Genomic DNA, 15,000 nt, shown 5'->3' with positions numbered 1-15,000 from the left:
GACTCGCCGTCGCCCCCTCCTGGGCTGGTGGTGTCAGACCTCACGGCGAGGTCTCCGTTCGAGGGGGCGGAGTCTCAGTCGCTCTTCTCCGATAACAGCAACTTCCGCCATCCCAACCCCTGCGGCCACGCCCCCTTCCACAGCCCCGCCCCGCACAGCTCCCATTGGCCCACGGCGCCCGAGCCACACAGCCTCTTCACCTCAGGTGCGTCTGCCTGTGGGGGGTTATGGGTAGGGAGCTGGGCAGACTGCCAGCCCCTGTGCAGTCTCAGGGTCTCTGTGCAGTGTCTCAGGGTCTCTGTGCAGTGTCTCAGGGTCTCTGTGCAGTGTCTCAGGGTCTCTGTGCAGTGTCTCAGGGTCTCTGTGCAGTGTCTGTGTAGTCTCAGAGTCTCTGTGCAGTGTCTCAGGGTCTCTGTGCAGTGTCTGTGCAGTGTCTCAGGGTCTCTGTGCAGTGTCTCAGGGTCAATGTGCAGTGTCTCAGGGTCTCTGTGCAGTGTCTCAGGGTCTCTGTGCAGTGTCTGTGCAGTCTCAGGGTCTCTGTGCAGTCTCTGTGCAGTCTCAGGGTCTCTGTGCAGTGTCTCAGAGTCTCTGTGCAGTGTCTCAGGGTCTCTGTGCAGTGTCTCAGGGTCTCTGTGCAGTGTCTCAGGGTCTCTGTGCAGTGTCTCAGAGTCTCTGTGCAGTGTCTCAGGGTCTCTGTGCAGTCTCAGGGTCTCTGTGCAGTGTCTCAGAGTCTCTGTGCAGTCTCAGGGTCTCTGTGCAGTGTCTCAGATCTCTGTGCAGTCTCAGGGTCTCTGTGCAGTGTCTCAGGGTCTCTGTGCAGTCTCAGGGTCTCTGTGCAGTGTCTCAGGGTCTCTGTGCAGTGTCTCAGAGTCTCTGTGCAGTCTCAGGGTCTCTGTGCAGTGTCTCAGGGTCTCTGTGCAGTCTCAGAGTCTCTGTGCAGTGTCTCAGGGTCTCTGTGCAGTGTCTCAGGGTCTCTGTGCAGTCTCAGGGTCTCTGTGCAGTGTCTCAGGGTCTCTGTGCAGTGTCTCAGGGTCTCTGTGCAGTCTCAGGGTCTCTGTGCAGTCTCAGGGTCTCTGTGCAGTCTCAGGGTCTCTGTGCAGTCTCAGGTCTCTGTGCAGTGTCTCAGGGTCTCTGTGCAGTGTCTCAGGGTCTCTGTGCAGTGTCTCAGGGTCTCTGTGCAGTGTCTCAGGGTCTCTGTGCAGTCTCAGGTCTCTGTGCAGTCTCAGGTCTCTGTGCAGTGTCTCAGGGTCTCTGTGCAGTCTCAGGTCTCTGTGCAGTGTCTCAGGGTCTCTGTGCAGTCTCAGGGTCTCTGTGCAGTGTCTCAGGGTCTCTGTGCAGTGTCTCAGGGTCTCTGTGCAGTCTCAGGGTCTCTGTGCAGTGTCTGTGCAGTGTCTCAGAGTCTCTGTGCAGTCTCTGTGCAGTCTCAGGGTCTCTGTGCAGTGTCTCAGGGTCTCTCTCCTTCACAGACACCATGCCGGTCTCCTCGTCCACAGACTGGCAGGCGGCGTTTGGGTTTGGCTCGTCTAAGCAGCAGGAGGATGATCTGGGGTTCGACCCGTTCGACATCACGCGCAAGGCGCTGGCGGACCTGATCGAGAAGGAGCTTTCTGTGCAGGACCCCAGCCCACTAACTCTCCTGCCCGCGGGCATGCACAGCCCGCGGAAGAGCCTGGCCCCGCCCCACGGCCCGCCCCACGGCCCTCCCCACGCCGCCCCCCGGCTGCCCCAGCACCGCGCCGTCTTCAGCTCCTACAGCTTCCCGGGCCAGCGGCCCCGGCTGCCCTGGGTGGGCCTACCCGGCCCCAACAGCCTGCACCTCCACCATGCTAACGCTAACGCCGCACACAGCCACGGACTGGACCTGGGCCCCAGCACAGGTGAGGCCACCCCGTCATCTCAACTGACCCTGTTGTATAAACCCCCTTTTACCATTGTTCTGACCCATTTTACACCTTTCATTTGTTTAAACTGGATTCAGAGCTTTTCTGGCAGGATGTGATGATAACACTGATCTGAGATCAGTTTAACCTGGGGAGCATCACCAGACCGTCAGCTGTGTTTCAGCTGCAAGGTGCAAAATGTGGACAAATACCCTGAATTTGACTGAATAATATTCTGAATACATTGAATTAATATTCAGGTCAAATATTTACCTATAGACTGCTGCTTGCATTGGTTTTCCCTTTGGTGAAAGAAGCTGCAATTCAGCATCTCACCACCGAGTGGCAGCACAGTGCTGTTATTGTGCTTCTGTTGAGCCGTCCTCATTGGTCAGCCAAAACTCACTAGCTGCAGGAAGCCACACTTCAGACGGGGCCAGATATCCCAGAGTGCATTGCTCTCTTTTACTGAGCGTTGCACTGCCTTAAAAGCAAGTATAAAAGTATCTTTCCAATGGTAAGAGACCGGTAATAAAATTATATTCTCTCTCTCTCTCTCTCTCTCTCTCTCTCTCTCTCTCTCTCTCTCTCTCTCTCTCTCTCTGTAGAAAGTAGCTCTTCAGCAGAGAGTATAAATGTGAAAGAATGGCAAGATGGTCTCAGAGCGCTCTTACCCAACATCAACATCAACTTCGGCGGGCTACCCAACTCTTCATCCTCCTCCTCCTCCTCCTCGTCATCCAGCGTGAACCACACAGGGGGGCCGGGCCCCGGGGGGGTCCTGGGGGGGGGCCACAGCCTCAGCTGGGACGGCACACACAGCTGGATGGACCCCGCCATCATCACAGGTAACCTGTGTGTGTGTGTGTGTGTGTGTGTGTGTGTGTGTGTGTGTCTGTGTGAGTGTCTGTGTGTGTGTGTGTGTGTGTGTGTGTGTGTGTGTGTGTGTGTCTGTGTGTGTGTCTGTGTGTGTGTCTGTGTGTGTCTGTGTGTGTGTCTGTGTGTGTCTGTGTGTGTGTGTGTGTGTCTGTGTGTGTGTGTCTGTGTGTGTGTCTGTGTGTGTGTCTGTGTGTGTGTGTGTGTGTGTGTGTGTGTGTCTGTGTGTGTGTGTCTGTGTGTGTGTGTCTGTGTGTGTGTCTGTCTGTGTGTGTGTGTGTGTGTGTGTGTGTGTGTCTGTGTGTGTGTGTCTGTGTGTGTGTCTGTGTGTGTGTCTCTGTGTGTCTCTGTGTGTGTGTCTGTGTGTGTGTGTCTGTGTGTGTGTCTGTGTGTGTGTCTGTGTGTGTGTCTCTGTGTGTGTCTGTGTGTGTGTGTGTGTCTGTCTGTCTGTGTGTGTGTGTGTCTGTGTGAGTGAGTGAGAGAGTGAGAGAGTGAGAGAGTGAGAGAGTGAGAGAGTGAGAGAGTGAGTGAGTGAGTGAGTGAGAGAGTGAGAGAGTGAGAGAGTGAGAGAGTGAGAGAGTGAGAGAGTGAGTGTGAGAGAGTGACAGTGAGAGAGAGAGAGAGTGAGAGAGTGAGAGGAACCTTAGACCCACCCCTGTCTCTCTCTCTCCTCCACAGGTATCCCAGCATCCTCGGGGGGAGTGGAGCTGCAGGAGGAGCCAGCCCCTCATTGGCTGCAGTCTCTGCAGACACTCACAGAGCTGGACCCCCCCCACAGAGGCTGGAGCCCGTACCCCGCCCCCGCGCCCTTCCACTCGCCCCCCCCGGGGTTCCAGACCTTCAGAGCCCCCGGCCCCCCCCCCACAGACCTGCTGCAGAGCGCTGCCCTAGGCCACCACTAGGGGCAGCGCAGACACACACACCAATCAGATCACACCTACAGTCTATTAACACAGTAATAACGACACATATATTCTCTTTCTTCTCATTTCTGATTTTTCTCTCCCCCCCCCCCTCGGTTCTCCATCTGCACCCGTTGGTCCGGTGGGAATGCTGCTGTCCTGGGTGCCTTTCCGTGGAAGTGTGTGGGATTGGCTGGATTAGGCTGTGAGGGTGTTTGGATGGGAACAGGCCTGTGGGGTATTTAAATGCTGTGAAGGCCACAGACAGGCCTGTGGGGTATTTAAACGCTGTGAAGGCCACAGACAGGCCTGTGGGGTATTTAAACTCTGTGAAGGCCACAGACAGGCCTGTGGGGTATTTAAACGCTGTGAAGGCCGGGGGTGGGAAACGTGGAGCGAATATCAGCGCAGTACTCACGGAGAAACACAGGACTGCTACCTGTGGGATCTCTGATGAGGCTGGGAACACGCCGATAGTGTTAGCATGTTAGCATTTGAGAGGAAGGCGTTAGCATTAGCACGTTTGCGTGGGAGTGTGTCTGTGTGAGCGCGCGTGTCAGAATCGCACAACTATATGATGGAGCTGCACAGCAGACAGCCTCGGATTCACTGCCATCACCCCCCCCCCCCCCCTGAATTACCCCCCAAACCCTCCTGAATTACCCCCCCAACCCTCCTGAATTACCCCCCCAACCCTCCTGAATTACCCCCCCAACCCTCCTGAATTACCCCCCCAAACCCTCCTAAATTACCCCCTTCTCCTCCTGGGACAGCTCTCATGTTGTCTAGTACTCCACAGTGTTGAAGGTGAAGTTCTGCGCTGGTGAACCAGCGCAGTTACCCATGATGCTAAAAACAAAGTTTAAAAATGAAAAGCTAAAGGAATTGTACCTCTCCCTCTGCAGGTCTGGAAAAACTAAAATAAATAAACGAAAACTTGAGACCAGAGTCAGGCTCTTTCCTTCTCTCTCCCTTTCTCTCTCACACTCCCTCTCTTCCTCTCTCCCTCTCTCTCTGTTAGTCTGCAACACTATTGAACTTTCAATATGATTTGATATCTGTACAAATACAGACAGGGTTGTGCACGCAAAACTGTGGTCTGTGGTCACGCAATATTTGCCTAATATAATATAACCGGGTCTATTTAACCGTAAGGGACTGCTCCAATGATTTCACTTTCGTACCAATACAGGTCTCTACAATTGGATATATTTTTATGTAACAGTAAACTTGCATTTCATATGGCGCAGGACAATCGTGGCGGTGAGATAACGTGTCCATTTTTCGTTGAAACCAAGGAATTTTCACTTTCAATATCTGATGGATAAATAGCTGAATGATAATTTATTGCTTTGTTTATTTGTAGATAGATTAGAGTGGAAAGCACGAAGTACCGCTAGTTTGAATATGCGTGTCCTTGAATAGCTACGCATCTTCTGTGAACTTGAAGAAACAACATAATGTTACAATAAGCCTTTAGTCAACCAATAATCATTTATTTGATAACTCTAATACTGTAGCATTCAATTCCCTGTGGTGTTTGCATTTTAAACCCCCTGAAATGGCCAGATTGCTTGCTCGAACTACTGAAGCTTGTCGATTACTAGTTTAGAATAGTTTAGAACCACAATAATACACCTGGTGATGAACTTGCATCTATTTTAGACTGAGCTTACAATTTCACCTACAATTTCACCGTACACACCCCAAGTGCACAGAGGGCTGTGTGTGCGTGTGTGCGTGTGTCTGTGTCTGTGTCTGTGTCTGTGTCTGTGAGATACGTGGTTGGTCCACAGAGGGCTCTGTGTATGTGTGTGTGTGTGTGTGTGTGTGTGTGTGTGTGTGTGTGTGTGTGTGTGTGTGTGTGTGCACGCTCTCTGTGTGCAGGTGGAGACCCTGGTCTCCCAGCTGCAGTCTGAAAAGACCAGCCGGGTGTGAGCAAAATGACTGCCTTCTGTGGTACGCACACACACACACACACAGCCCTCTGTCCACGCACACACACACACACACACACACACACACACAGCCCTCTGTCCACGCACACACACGCACACTCACACACACACACAGCCCTCTGTCCACGCACACACACTCACACACACACACAGCCCTCTGTCCACGCACACACACACACACACACACACACACACAGCCCTCTGTCCACGCACACACACGCACACTCACACGCGCCCAAACACGGTTTCCTGGCCACCCTCACCTGGCTCTGCTTTTGTGTGAGTTTGGCCTGGGATCCACAGTGGGGTGTGTTGTGTGGGAGTTTGGCCTGGGATCCACAGTGGGGTGTGTTGTGTGGGAGTTTGGCCTGGGATCCACAGTGGGGTGTGTTGTGTGTGAGTTTGGCTTGGGATCCACAGTGGGGTGTGTTGTGTGTGAGTTTGGCCTGGGATCCACAGTGGGGTGTGTTGTGTGGGAGTTTGGCCTGGGATCCACAGTGGGGTGTGTTGTGTGTGAGTTTGGCCTGGGATCCACAGTGGGGTGTGTTGTGTGTGAGTTTGGCCCTGGATCCACAGTGGGGTGTGTTGTGTGGGAGTTTGGCCTGGGATCCACAGTGGGGTGTGTTGTGTGGGAGTTTGGCCTGGGATCCACAGTGGGGTGTGTTGTGTGGGAGTTTGGCCTGGGATCCACAGTGGGGTGTGTTGTGTGTGAGTTTGGCCCCGGATCCACAGTGGGGTGTGTTGTGTGGGAGTTTGGCCTGGGATCCACAGTGGGGTGTGTTGTGTGTGAGTTTGGCCTGGGATCCACAGTGGGGTGTGTTGTGTGGGAGTTTGGCCTGGGATCCACAGTGGGGTGTGTTGTGTGGGAGTTTGGCCTGGGATCCACAGTGGGGTGTGTTGTGTGGGAGTTTGGCCTGGGATCCACAGTGGGGTGTGTTGTGTGGGAGTTTGGCCTGGGATCCACTGTGGGGTGTGTTGTGTGGGAGTTTGGCGTGGGATCCACAGTGGGGTGTGTTGTGTGGGAGTTTGGCGTGGGATCCACAGTGGGGTGTGTTGTGTGGGAGTTTGGCCTGGGATCCACAGTGGGGTGTGTTGTGTGGGAGTTTGGCCTGGGATCCACAGTGGGGTGTGTTGTGTCTGATTGTGGTGTTGGTCAGTGCTGTGGCAGGTTCAGATGAACACTGGGCCCGGATCCTGTTCTGTGCTGTTTCCACATCACCGTTTGAGCATGTATTATTAAACACTGATTTATTCTCCAGGACCAGATTAGCCAGTAATAGCCCACCTGATAAAATATTTTTAATGGGTTTAATTTCGCACTGTGGCTGGTTTGTGCAGTGTGTCCAGTGTCATGAGAACACACTAGCAGTAATGAAGTCCTGTGGGCTTTACTGGAAATCACAGAAACTAGCACTGTCAACCTTTTTTATTTTTTACACTTCAGATTACCATAAAATGTAAATGACGTGGCACAAAGCTCTGACTACCTCTGCTGTGAGTTTTTCTTGTTTAGGTGAGTGTAAGATGTTCCTCACATGGGCACCGCAGTTGTTTTTGTTGAGGTGTGTAAGACGTTCATGCGGGAGGAGGGAGCATCAGCACACAGAAACACACCAATGACTTTATTTTGGATGGTTTTACATTCCACAGTTGAACATGTCCAGGATTTATTTTTATTAACTTTTTTATTTTCATTTTGCTTACTTAACAGACACATTACTGATGTAGAAGTTGACAGATCCCGTTTTTAAATATTCATTGAAATGAATGAATCTGTTTCTGTTTGCCTCCTTCAATATTTTACACCGTCAGAAATAGATCCTGCGTATGTCCCAGTGTTACACAGACCGGCCATGTCTTCAGATCATGGCCTTCCCTGCGAAGATGGCTTCAGTTAGACTGTTAGTGTGTGTGTATGTGATGTGTGAGAATGTGAGTGTATGTTCCTCATAGACTGAAACAATGTGGATGTGCTGTGTCTTCCTGCAACATCAGCGACTGATGAGAATTCTTTTTCTGCTTTATCCTCCAAAATGCTGTGATGGGGTTGTGATTGTAATTTGGTTTTCCTTCCACATCCTGCGGCCACTTCCAATCTCCCCACCCCATCTCTAATACCCAGGCTGTGAAGTGCACATTTAAAAAATGAGCCCAAACTTCTCACAGTCTGCTCAGTTGATTGGTTCGTTTTCGGGTTCGGGTTCAGGGTGTGTGTGTGGAGCCTGGGCCAGAGGAAGGTGGGGTTTCCTTCAGGCCGGAGCGGGAGAATGAACATGACATGAACACTCCACACCTGTGTCTCAGGTGAAGACTGAGTAAGAGGATCTCACCTGGAGCCGAAAGCGTTAGTCACCAATCAGAGCATTTAGACAGGTACCATCCTGTACGGGATGTCCAATCAGAAAAGGGCCTGTGTGGAGGCAGGTTTCTGTTTGAACCCAGCTCTAATGTCACCTGGCTGAACTAGTTAACGAATGAATCATGGTCTTCAATCCAGACCCTGATGGGTAAAATCAGGTGCTGTGGTTCTGGGCGAAAAGAAAAACCCACACTGGTTCTTAAAATGCAGAGAAGGCAGGGGTTAAAACATTGTGTTCGAAAGCGAGGTAACACATTGCAGTGTGCTGTTTCCAAGGAGATTATTACAAGGAAGACAGCGTGATTATTTTTTCAATATTCATCTTATTACAATCATCTATAAAACAAATGTGATATTGTATTTGATTCTTGGATAATAGGTTGTGCGTTTGAAGTGAAAAGTGAAACCTTATTGATGGTTGGGATTTCATGTAATCATAATGATAATTATGTTCATATTAAGTTCTTGTTGCGGTCTGAAGACGATGTCAGTCTGCAGGAACATGGGAAATATGCACTGAGTTACCCTGGTTCAGAGTTCTGGAGTTTTTCCCCAGAGTTCAAAGGGTGGGGGCGAGCCTGGAAACCAGAGGCTTTTCTGGGGCTGGATGCTGTACACCTGCAGCCTCACCACTGGAGCTGCCAACCTGACAGCAGAAATATGTCATCCAGTGTCTGACACCAGGAAACATCAGAAAACGCATTTATCCTGGGGTACAGAGAGGCTGGGGTACAGAGAGATGCAGTGCTTCAGAAGTTCCACTCGAGGTGGTGGAACCGCGTCTCAGAAGAACAGCTGAGCAGAACGCTGTGAGATGAGGCAGTTTGCACAGCCAGGATTCTGCATCATTACCACCTCCTCCCCTGGGTAACTTATTTTATTATCATACGTATTTTTCCCCCTTATACAGAATGTAAAAGACCCACACACACATACATGTACAAACGCACGTCTATGAAAATGGCAGAGTGAAAAATGGCTCATGCACTATGCACTACACACACACGCACACGCACACACACACACTCACACACACGCACACGCACACACTCACACACACTCACACGTGTGCACAGTCACCTCCATGACAGTGATTTTTTTTTCGTTTAAAAAAACAACAAAACTAAATGATAAATATAAATACAGAAATCAGTCACTGCTTCTACACGGGAGCAGAGGAATGGGATGTCCACTGAAAGCACTCAAAATGGAAGTTTGATGTTTTGATTGGTGGTCGTAGTATTCTGTACAGATCTGTACAATGGTGAAGATACCCTGGGCATATGCAGTTAGCTACGACAGCTGTCTCATCAGATCCCGTTGCTGGATGTCCCATCACCAAGCAGTCCTTTACTGGAGTCCACCAGGGCCCCAAACTGACCTGTGTGGGCCCTGCAGTATGCTACCATGGCAACAGCAGTCTGCAAACATTCTGCACCTTTCACAGCCAATCCCTGTGCCCTGTCCCCTTAGTCTCCGCCCACTTTCAGCGCTGGACCTCAGCAATGTGCTCCAGCTTTGGCCTGTCAATCATCATCATCCTTCATGTGTCAGATGAGTGGGGGGCGGGGCCTCGTGGTGGGACGTCTGCAGGACGTTTCCCCCACCCAGTCAAGCTGCCCAAAGTCCGCTGACTCAGAGCTACCTGGACAGGTGAATTTAAACACTGAGCTCACATTTCTTTCGTCAGTTTGCACATCACACTTAAATCAAATTCCTGCTGAAGGAACGAAATAAAATTAAAAGGCTTGCTGCTTTTTTTTTTTTCTCTTAAACACACAGAAATATTCGCATTGTCTGTAGTCGGGAAATATTTATAAAGACTGAAAAGTGTCGGTAGATGTTTGCGTCTGTAGTGTATTTGTGTTCTTCGTCTCCGTGTGACGCCCGCGCTGGTCTAACGCACCGGGCCGGGCGCCTGTAGCGGGCGCTCTTAGCAGACCGTGCCGTTCTCAGGCCGTGTTTTGGGGCAGGCGGAGCGCGGCAGGGGCTGGACGGAGGGGGCCAGCGTGCAGAAGAAGCCGGCGATCAGCGTGAGCCCCAGGCCGCCCCAGGCGCAGAACATGGACCAGCCGTAGCCGTGGCCGATGTCGTCGGGCAGCCCGTACAGGTAGCGCGGCTGGCGCGACAGCTCGAAGTTTATCCCCGCCACGCACGTGCACAGGGAGATGATGCAGAACGTACCTGCGGAACACAGAATCCCAGATCACCTGTGGGCCGCGGTGGCTAAACGCCTTACGTCAGCTCTGCTGACTGCTTATGGGTGACGCCTATTTCTTACCAAAGGAAATCTGGTGGGAGAACAGAGGCCTTAAACATGTTACTGGTGCATCACTGAAAAACTCTGTTGCTATTTATCACACACCCTGCTACATACGGCATTTTGGAAGAACAGCTTTCAAGTTTTGAAAATGAAAAGCAATGCCTGCCATAATTTCTGAATCATTTGACATGCGGTGTGCAAAAGTCTGCTGCTTCAGACTGGGTTTGGCGACTGACCCCCAGCACTTCCAGTACCGTTTACTTTATTACTTGGCATCTTAATTGGCTTTTTAATGGCCTATTCATTATGCATACACAGTGCTTCACATTAATTCACTGCACATCTTAATTGCATATACCCTCCAAGCACTATCACGCTGAATTTCATTTCAGGGTGACACGCTGTCACTTTTGTGTCTGCTGTTGAAATGTTGTGCTTTTTGGTAGAACATATTTCAGAAATATTATGCAGTTACCAAAAAATAGTTCTGTGCCTGTGTCTTCCAGCTCTGCCAGCAGATAAATCCATATTCACTCACCGGGGTAGCCAACATTGTGCGATGACCGTGTCTTTTTCTGATGCTCCAGTGAAATGTTTGAAAATGTGAAGACGTGAATGCTCATACATTATTATTATTATTATTGTTGATGTTGTCATCGTGGTGTTTTTTTTGTTAAAAAATAAACCACTCACCTGCACGGTACATTTAAACTGCCCTCTCGCGCCGTGCTTGTTACAAACGGCAGTTTAGCCAGGCAGCTAAGACGGTGAGCGTTGACGAGGATTTTAGGTAATTTTAATTTAATAACATTGGGTAACTTCGGGAGATTTCAGCTCATCGAAATCTATCCTGTTATTGTTACATATAGCTACAATAACGATATTAAAACACTGAAACAACAGCATGAGTTGAAGTTCAATTAGGCTAGCCTAGTTAGCTAATAAGCTAATATCTCTAGTCGATAAGGTAGCTAACTCAGCTTATGTAGTTCACCTTTTTAATAAATATTTTGATTTTGCCCGTGGACAAAAGTGTCGCAGCACTCACCTCCCATGAGGAAGAGCAGGCCGGCTACGTACTGCATGAGTCCCCGGTCCCAGCAGCAGCCGAGCACCCCGATTAGCCAGCCGAACAGGATTATGGCCACGGCCATGCCCATGAACCCCGCCGTCATCCGCCGGAGGTCTGCGGGAAAGCGAGTGAATTTACATCATCCTAAAGCTCCGACGGAGGTTAGAATCCGACGGGTCACACTTTACAACAAGGTGGCTGCATGAATTGGCGTTCACTAGTTGTGTACATTAATTAATTGATGTATAAATGCATTAATTAAGCATAACATTAGCTTGTATTGTTGCTACAAACGATATTATTTGGTAAACCATAAACAAATGTAGTTATTAACATGAATTAATAATGTACACATACATAAACAAAGCTTAACAGTTGAACACAATGTAGGCCTGCATGAGGGAAAGTTGAGTATTTTATTATTTAAAATATGAATGATTATTTATACAGACACAAAACTGCCTGTTAATTTGACATGCATACATGCAAAGTAAAACTGCCATGTAACTGGAATGTATGTGCCGTTTCTGACACACCGAGATGGACTGATGTTTGCAGTGAACAGAGAGGCTTGTGTGCTCTCAGCGGAGAGGGGTCTGCTGTCAGGTGCTGTTTAGAAAGCACTAAAGTCCTCTGCTGGCCTTCAGGCGTCAGGGGAGTGAGAAGTTGAGCCGTTTAGTGTGAATTATTGGGCCAGACTTCGATCATAGTGATGGAGGGCCCTGGAACAGACGTTTTTACTGGAACAGACGTGGGGTTCTGGTTTGACGTGCCGCGATATTCAATGCAGTGCTGCTTTTTCAGAAGGAACAATGCTTCTGTTACAACAACTTACAAACGGATTATTTTTTCAGCTCTACCTTATCTGACCTGTGTTCTGTAGTTGTTCTAATAACCTTCGGTATGCACTTATTGTACGTCACCTTGGATAAAAAGCATCTTCTGAATAATTGTAATGGAGTGATGTAGTAATAATAATTGTTCAGAGTCTGCTTACTGTTTCCATATTCTCACGGTAGAAGAGTGAGAGGGTGATGGATAGGACGGTGTGCTGCAGGTTTCACACACAACAGAAGTCCAGGCTCCCGCTCAGGGAACCAATCACACAGCTCTTCCGGTCGTAGGTGATGACACGGTGAACATTCATCTCCTGCCAGCACGCTTCTGAACTCAGAGACTGGACAGCTGTGGGGTCCTTTTTCTGAATGGGACTGTGCCATTCCGACAGCACGGGGCGATGGGAACTGTCGTAGAATGTTTCTAATGTGATTTTTGAGAGGTCAGGTACAATTATTGCACAAATTGCCAATGACTTCCCTGTTTTATCACGTGGAAGCTTTCGAGAAACTTTAAATTCTCTACGGAAGAGAACAGGTGATAACAGATGTTAAGTTTTATTCAGAAATAAAACACATTTCGCATATCAACTTAATTGGCAATTACAGCTTGCGACTGCAATGTCATTGTGCTTAAGATGAAAAGAAATTGGCAATAAAACTGTCTATGCAGGAATTTCTAACTAATGTGATTAAAAGTTTTATACTTCAACTGCACCATTTAATGAATCACCGTGAAAAGCTGTGTGTGTGTGTGTGTGTGTGTGTGTGCGTATGAGGTACGGTGGTTATGACAACAAAGCAAGTGGGAACTGTAGCAAACACAATTTGTGTTCTAAACCAATGTTCATTCCCAATGCTCTATATGCAGTGTATGCAGTGTGTGCTGTGTATCTCCCGTGGAAAACTCATCTGTGCATTTTTGACAGCGATCCATTGGGGCTGCCTGTCAGGGGTGTCTTTCCTTTGACCCCCGGTCTCACCCAGGGCACAGTGATGTCCGCAGGGTTGCACAAACACACGGTGGCTGACTGACGTTTGTGCAGAAAATAACCAGAGCGACACCAGCATTTGTGTCACTCTCTGGTGCTTATTCTAAAGGGCTGTCAAAATGTCTTCCAGCCCAGTGCCTCCTTCTGCACAGACTTGTGGCATGTTGTGTCAGTCATGTGCTCAGCTCACGGGTTTTATCCAGTTCATTTTCATCACTGTCTGACAATCAATCAATATTTTGCAACATTGATCTAAACTTGAATTTCATGCATTTGGTGATTTTATTTATTTTGTTTTGGTTATATAATACAGTCTACTTTTGCTTTCAGCATAATCTTAACTTGATTGTGTTGGATTCAAAATGAGTCGATACACAAATATGTAACAAAGGAAGGCAGGTTTTACAGCCCTGCCGGGGGACATTCCGGCTCCACGTACTCCTGTGGTTTCATGCAGTCGCCTCTAACGCCCTGTCAATGAACACCATGTTGGGAATGAAGATCTTGGAATATTATTATCACAGATATGTGTAATATTTATTGAACTGGGCACCTGTGTCAGAGGCAGACATGGGTCAAATACTTTTCTGTGCTTGGTGAAGTTGAGCCAACCAAAAAGACCAGAAGGCAGGGTTTGCTCTTTTACAAGAGCATTTCATAGGCTCCAATGCTCCAGACGAGCTCAGTAAAGTGTATAACAGTATTTGAATGCAAAGCGTTTCCGTATTTGACCCAGGTCTGGTGAGAGTGTGGATCGGTGTTCATGTTGTCTGTGTGAATGAGGAAGTGACCTGCTGACTTTCTGTTTTATGCTAAATAAAGACAGTTCTGTTCTGTCTCACCGGAGTAACTGGAAAATTGATATAATAACCTTTACATTTTCTTCTGAATGCTGAAGGATGATTCCAAAGATCCTCGCATCGTTTATGTTCAGGCACGCTCAATTTAAGTTTATGGCAGAAAATACCCTGGGATTTGTGCTCAGTTTTGCCATTTTTAACTGAATGTCATGTTCCACAGGTCACTGCCGTACTGGAGCTTGTCAGCGCAGTTAAGGCGTAAAGTTGCTTTTCTCAGTCTCTGCTCTTTCTGAAACATTTACGCAGGGTTTTCCATATTCCCCACTCTGCTGCAGCGCTCTGATGAGAGATTTTAAATGAAAAGTGTGGGGTGACTGGTTTTATGAGGAGCCGGTAACATGGAGCTGATTGCAGAAAGAGCTGACAGGCTACACTGACACCCTGCGCTACATCATTAAAGCATCAGTTTGTGTAGAGCCTGCTTAACGACAGTCGCTCTGATGAGGACAGGCCCTGTGGCAGACACTGCGGAAACTGGAAGAGAGGCAGGGCACACTGAGCTCCATTCCGGCTCAAGATGGATAAAGCAGCACCGTGCCCACTCAGGGTGTGTCAGGCTTACGGAAGCTGGGTTACTGGCTCCATTCTGGCTCAAGATGGACACAGCAGCACCGTGCCCATTCAGGGTGTGTCAGGCTTACGGAAGCTGGGTTACTGGCTCCATTCTGGCTCAAGATGGACACAGCAGCACCGTGCCCATTCAGGGTGTGTCAGGCTTACGGAAGCTGGGTTACTGGCTCCATTCTGGCTCAAGATGGGTAAAGCAGCACCGTGCCCATTCAGGGTGTGTCAGGAAGCTGGGTTACTGTAGTGTGCTTACTGGGGCACTGGAGGCGTACTACAGGACAACCTTCATGAAGCAACACGCAGTTAGACTGACATTGAAGTTAACTCTGTGTTGCCGTGAGTTACTGTGAGTCTGTGAGTTTCTTTAACAGCTACGGCCATGTGAAGGACAGTGCTGAGTGTGCAGGTCTGTCGCTGGGCTGGAGTTCACCTGAG

At 49.2% G+C, this 15,000-nt stretch overlaps 2 protein-coding genes and 1 long non-coding RNA gene across 5 annotated transcripts in view; 2 read left to right on the top strand and 1 right to left on the bottom strand.

The window, feature by feature from the left end:
• Positions 1-4,606, top strand: part of LOC133118951 (CCR4-NOT transcription complex subunit 4-like) — a 19,951-nt gene extending 15,345 nt beyond the window's left edge. For 2 of the 3 annotated variants that reach the window (XM_061229266.1, XM_061229267.1), the window contains exons 10-13: positions 1-205; positions 1,467-1,877; positions 2,489-2,728; positions 3,435-4,606. The exon at positions 1-205 is cut by the window's left edge and continues 12 nt beyond it. In XM_061229266.1, the coding sequence (XP_061085250.1) occupies positions 1-205; positions 1,467-1,877; positions 2,489-2,728; positions 3,435-3,658 (1,080 nt within the window). In that variant the 3' untranslated portion in view covers positions 3,659-4,606. The remainder of the gene's footprint in view (positions 206-1,466; positions 1,878-2,488; positions 2,729-3,434) is intronic. The other variant, XM_061229268.1, reaches the window with a different exon arrangement.
• Positions 4,607-8,983: 4,377 nt separating this feature from the next.
• The window catches only part of LOC133119079 (transmembrane protein 178B), a 27,722-nt gene continuing 21,705 nt past the window's right edge, over positions 8,984-15,000 (bottom strand). The window contains exons 4-5 of the mRNA XM_061229482.1: positions 11,287-11,424; positions 8,984-10,159 (exon numbers count right to left, since the gene is read on the bottom strand). Coding sequence (XP_061085466.1) covers positions 9,909-10,159; positions 11,287-11,424 — 389 coding nt within the window. The 3' untranslated portion in view covers positions 8,984-9,908. The remainder of the gene's footprint in view (positions 10,160-11,286; positions 11,425-15,000) is intronic.
• LOC133119080 (uncharacterized) lies at positions 10,962-12,586 on the top strand. The gene is made up of 3 exons (XR_009706485.1): positions 10,962-11,028; positions 11,272-11,471; positions 12,330-12,586. It is a non-coding gene; the product is annotated as an uncharacterized LOC133119080 (long non-coding RNA).

Source organism: Conger conger, chromosome 19 (genome assembly GCF_963514075.1).
Source record: "Conger conger chromosome 19, fConCon1.1, whole genome shotgun sequence".
NCBI lineage: Eukaryota > Metazoa > Chordata > Actinopteri > Anguilliformes > Congridae > Conger > Conger conger.
Note: the sequence above shows the minus strand (reverse complement) of the source record. Positions and strands in the feature narration are given on the sequence as shown.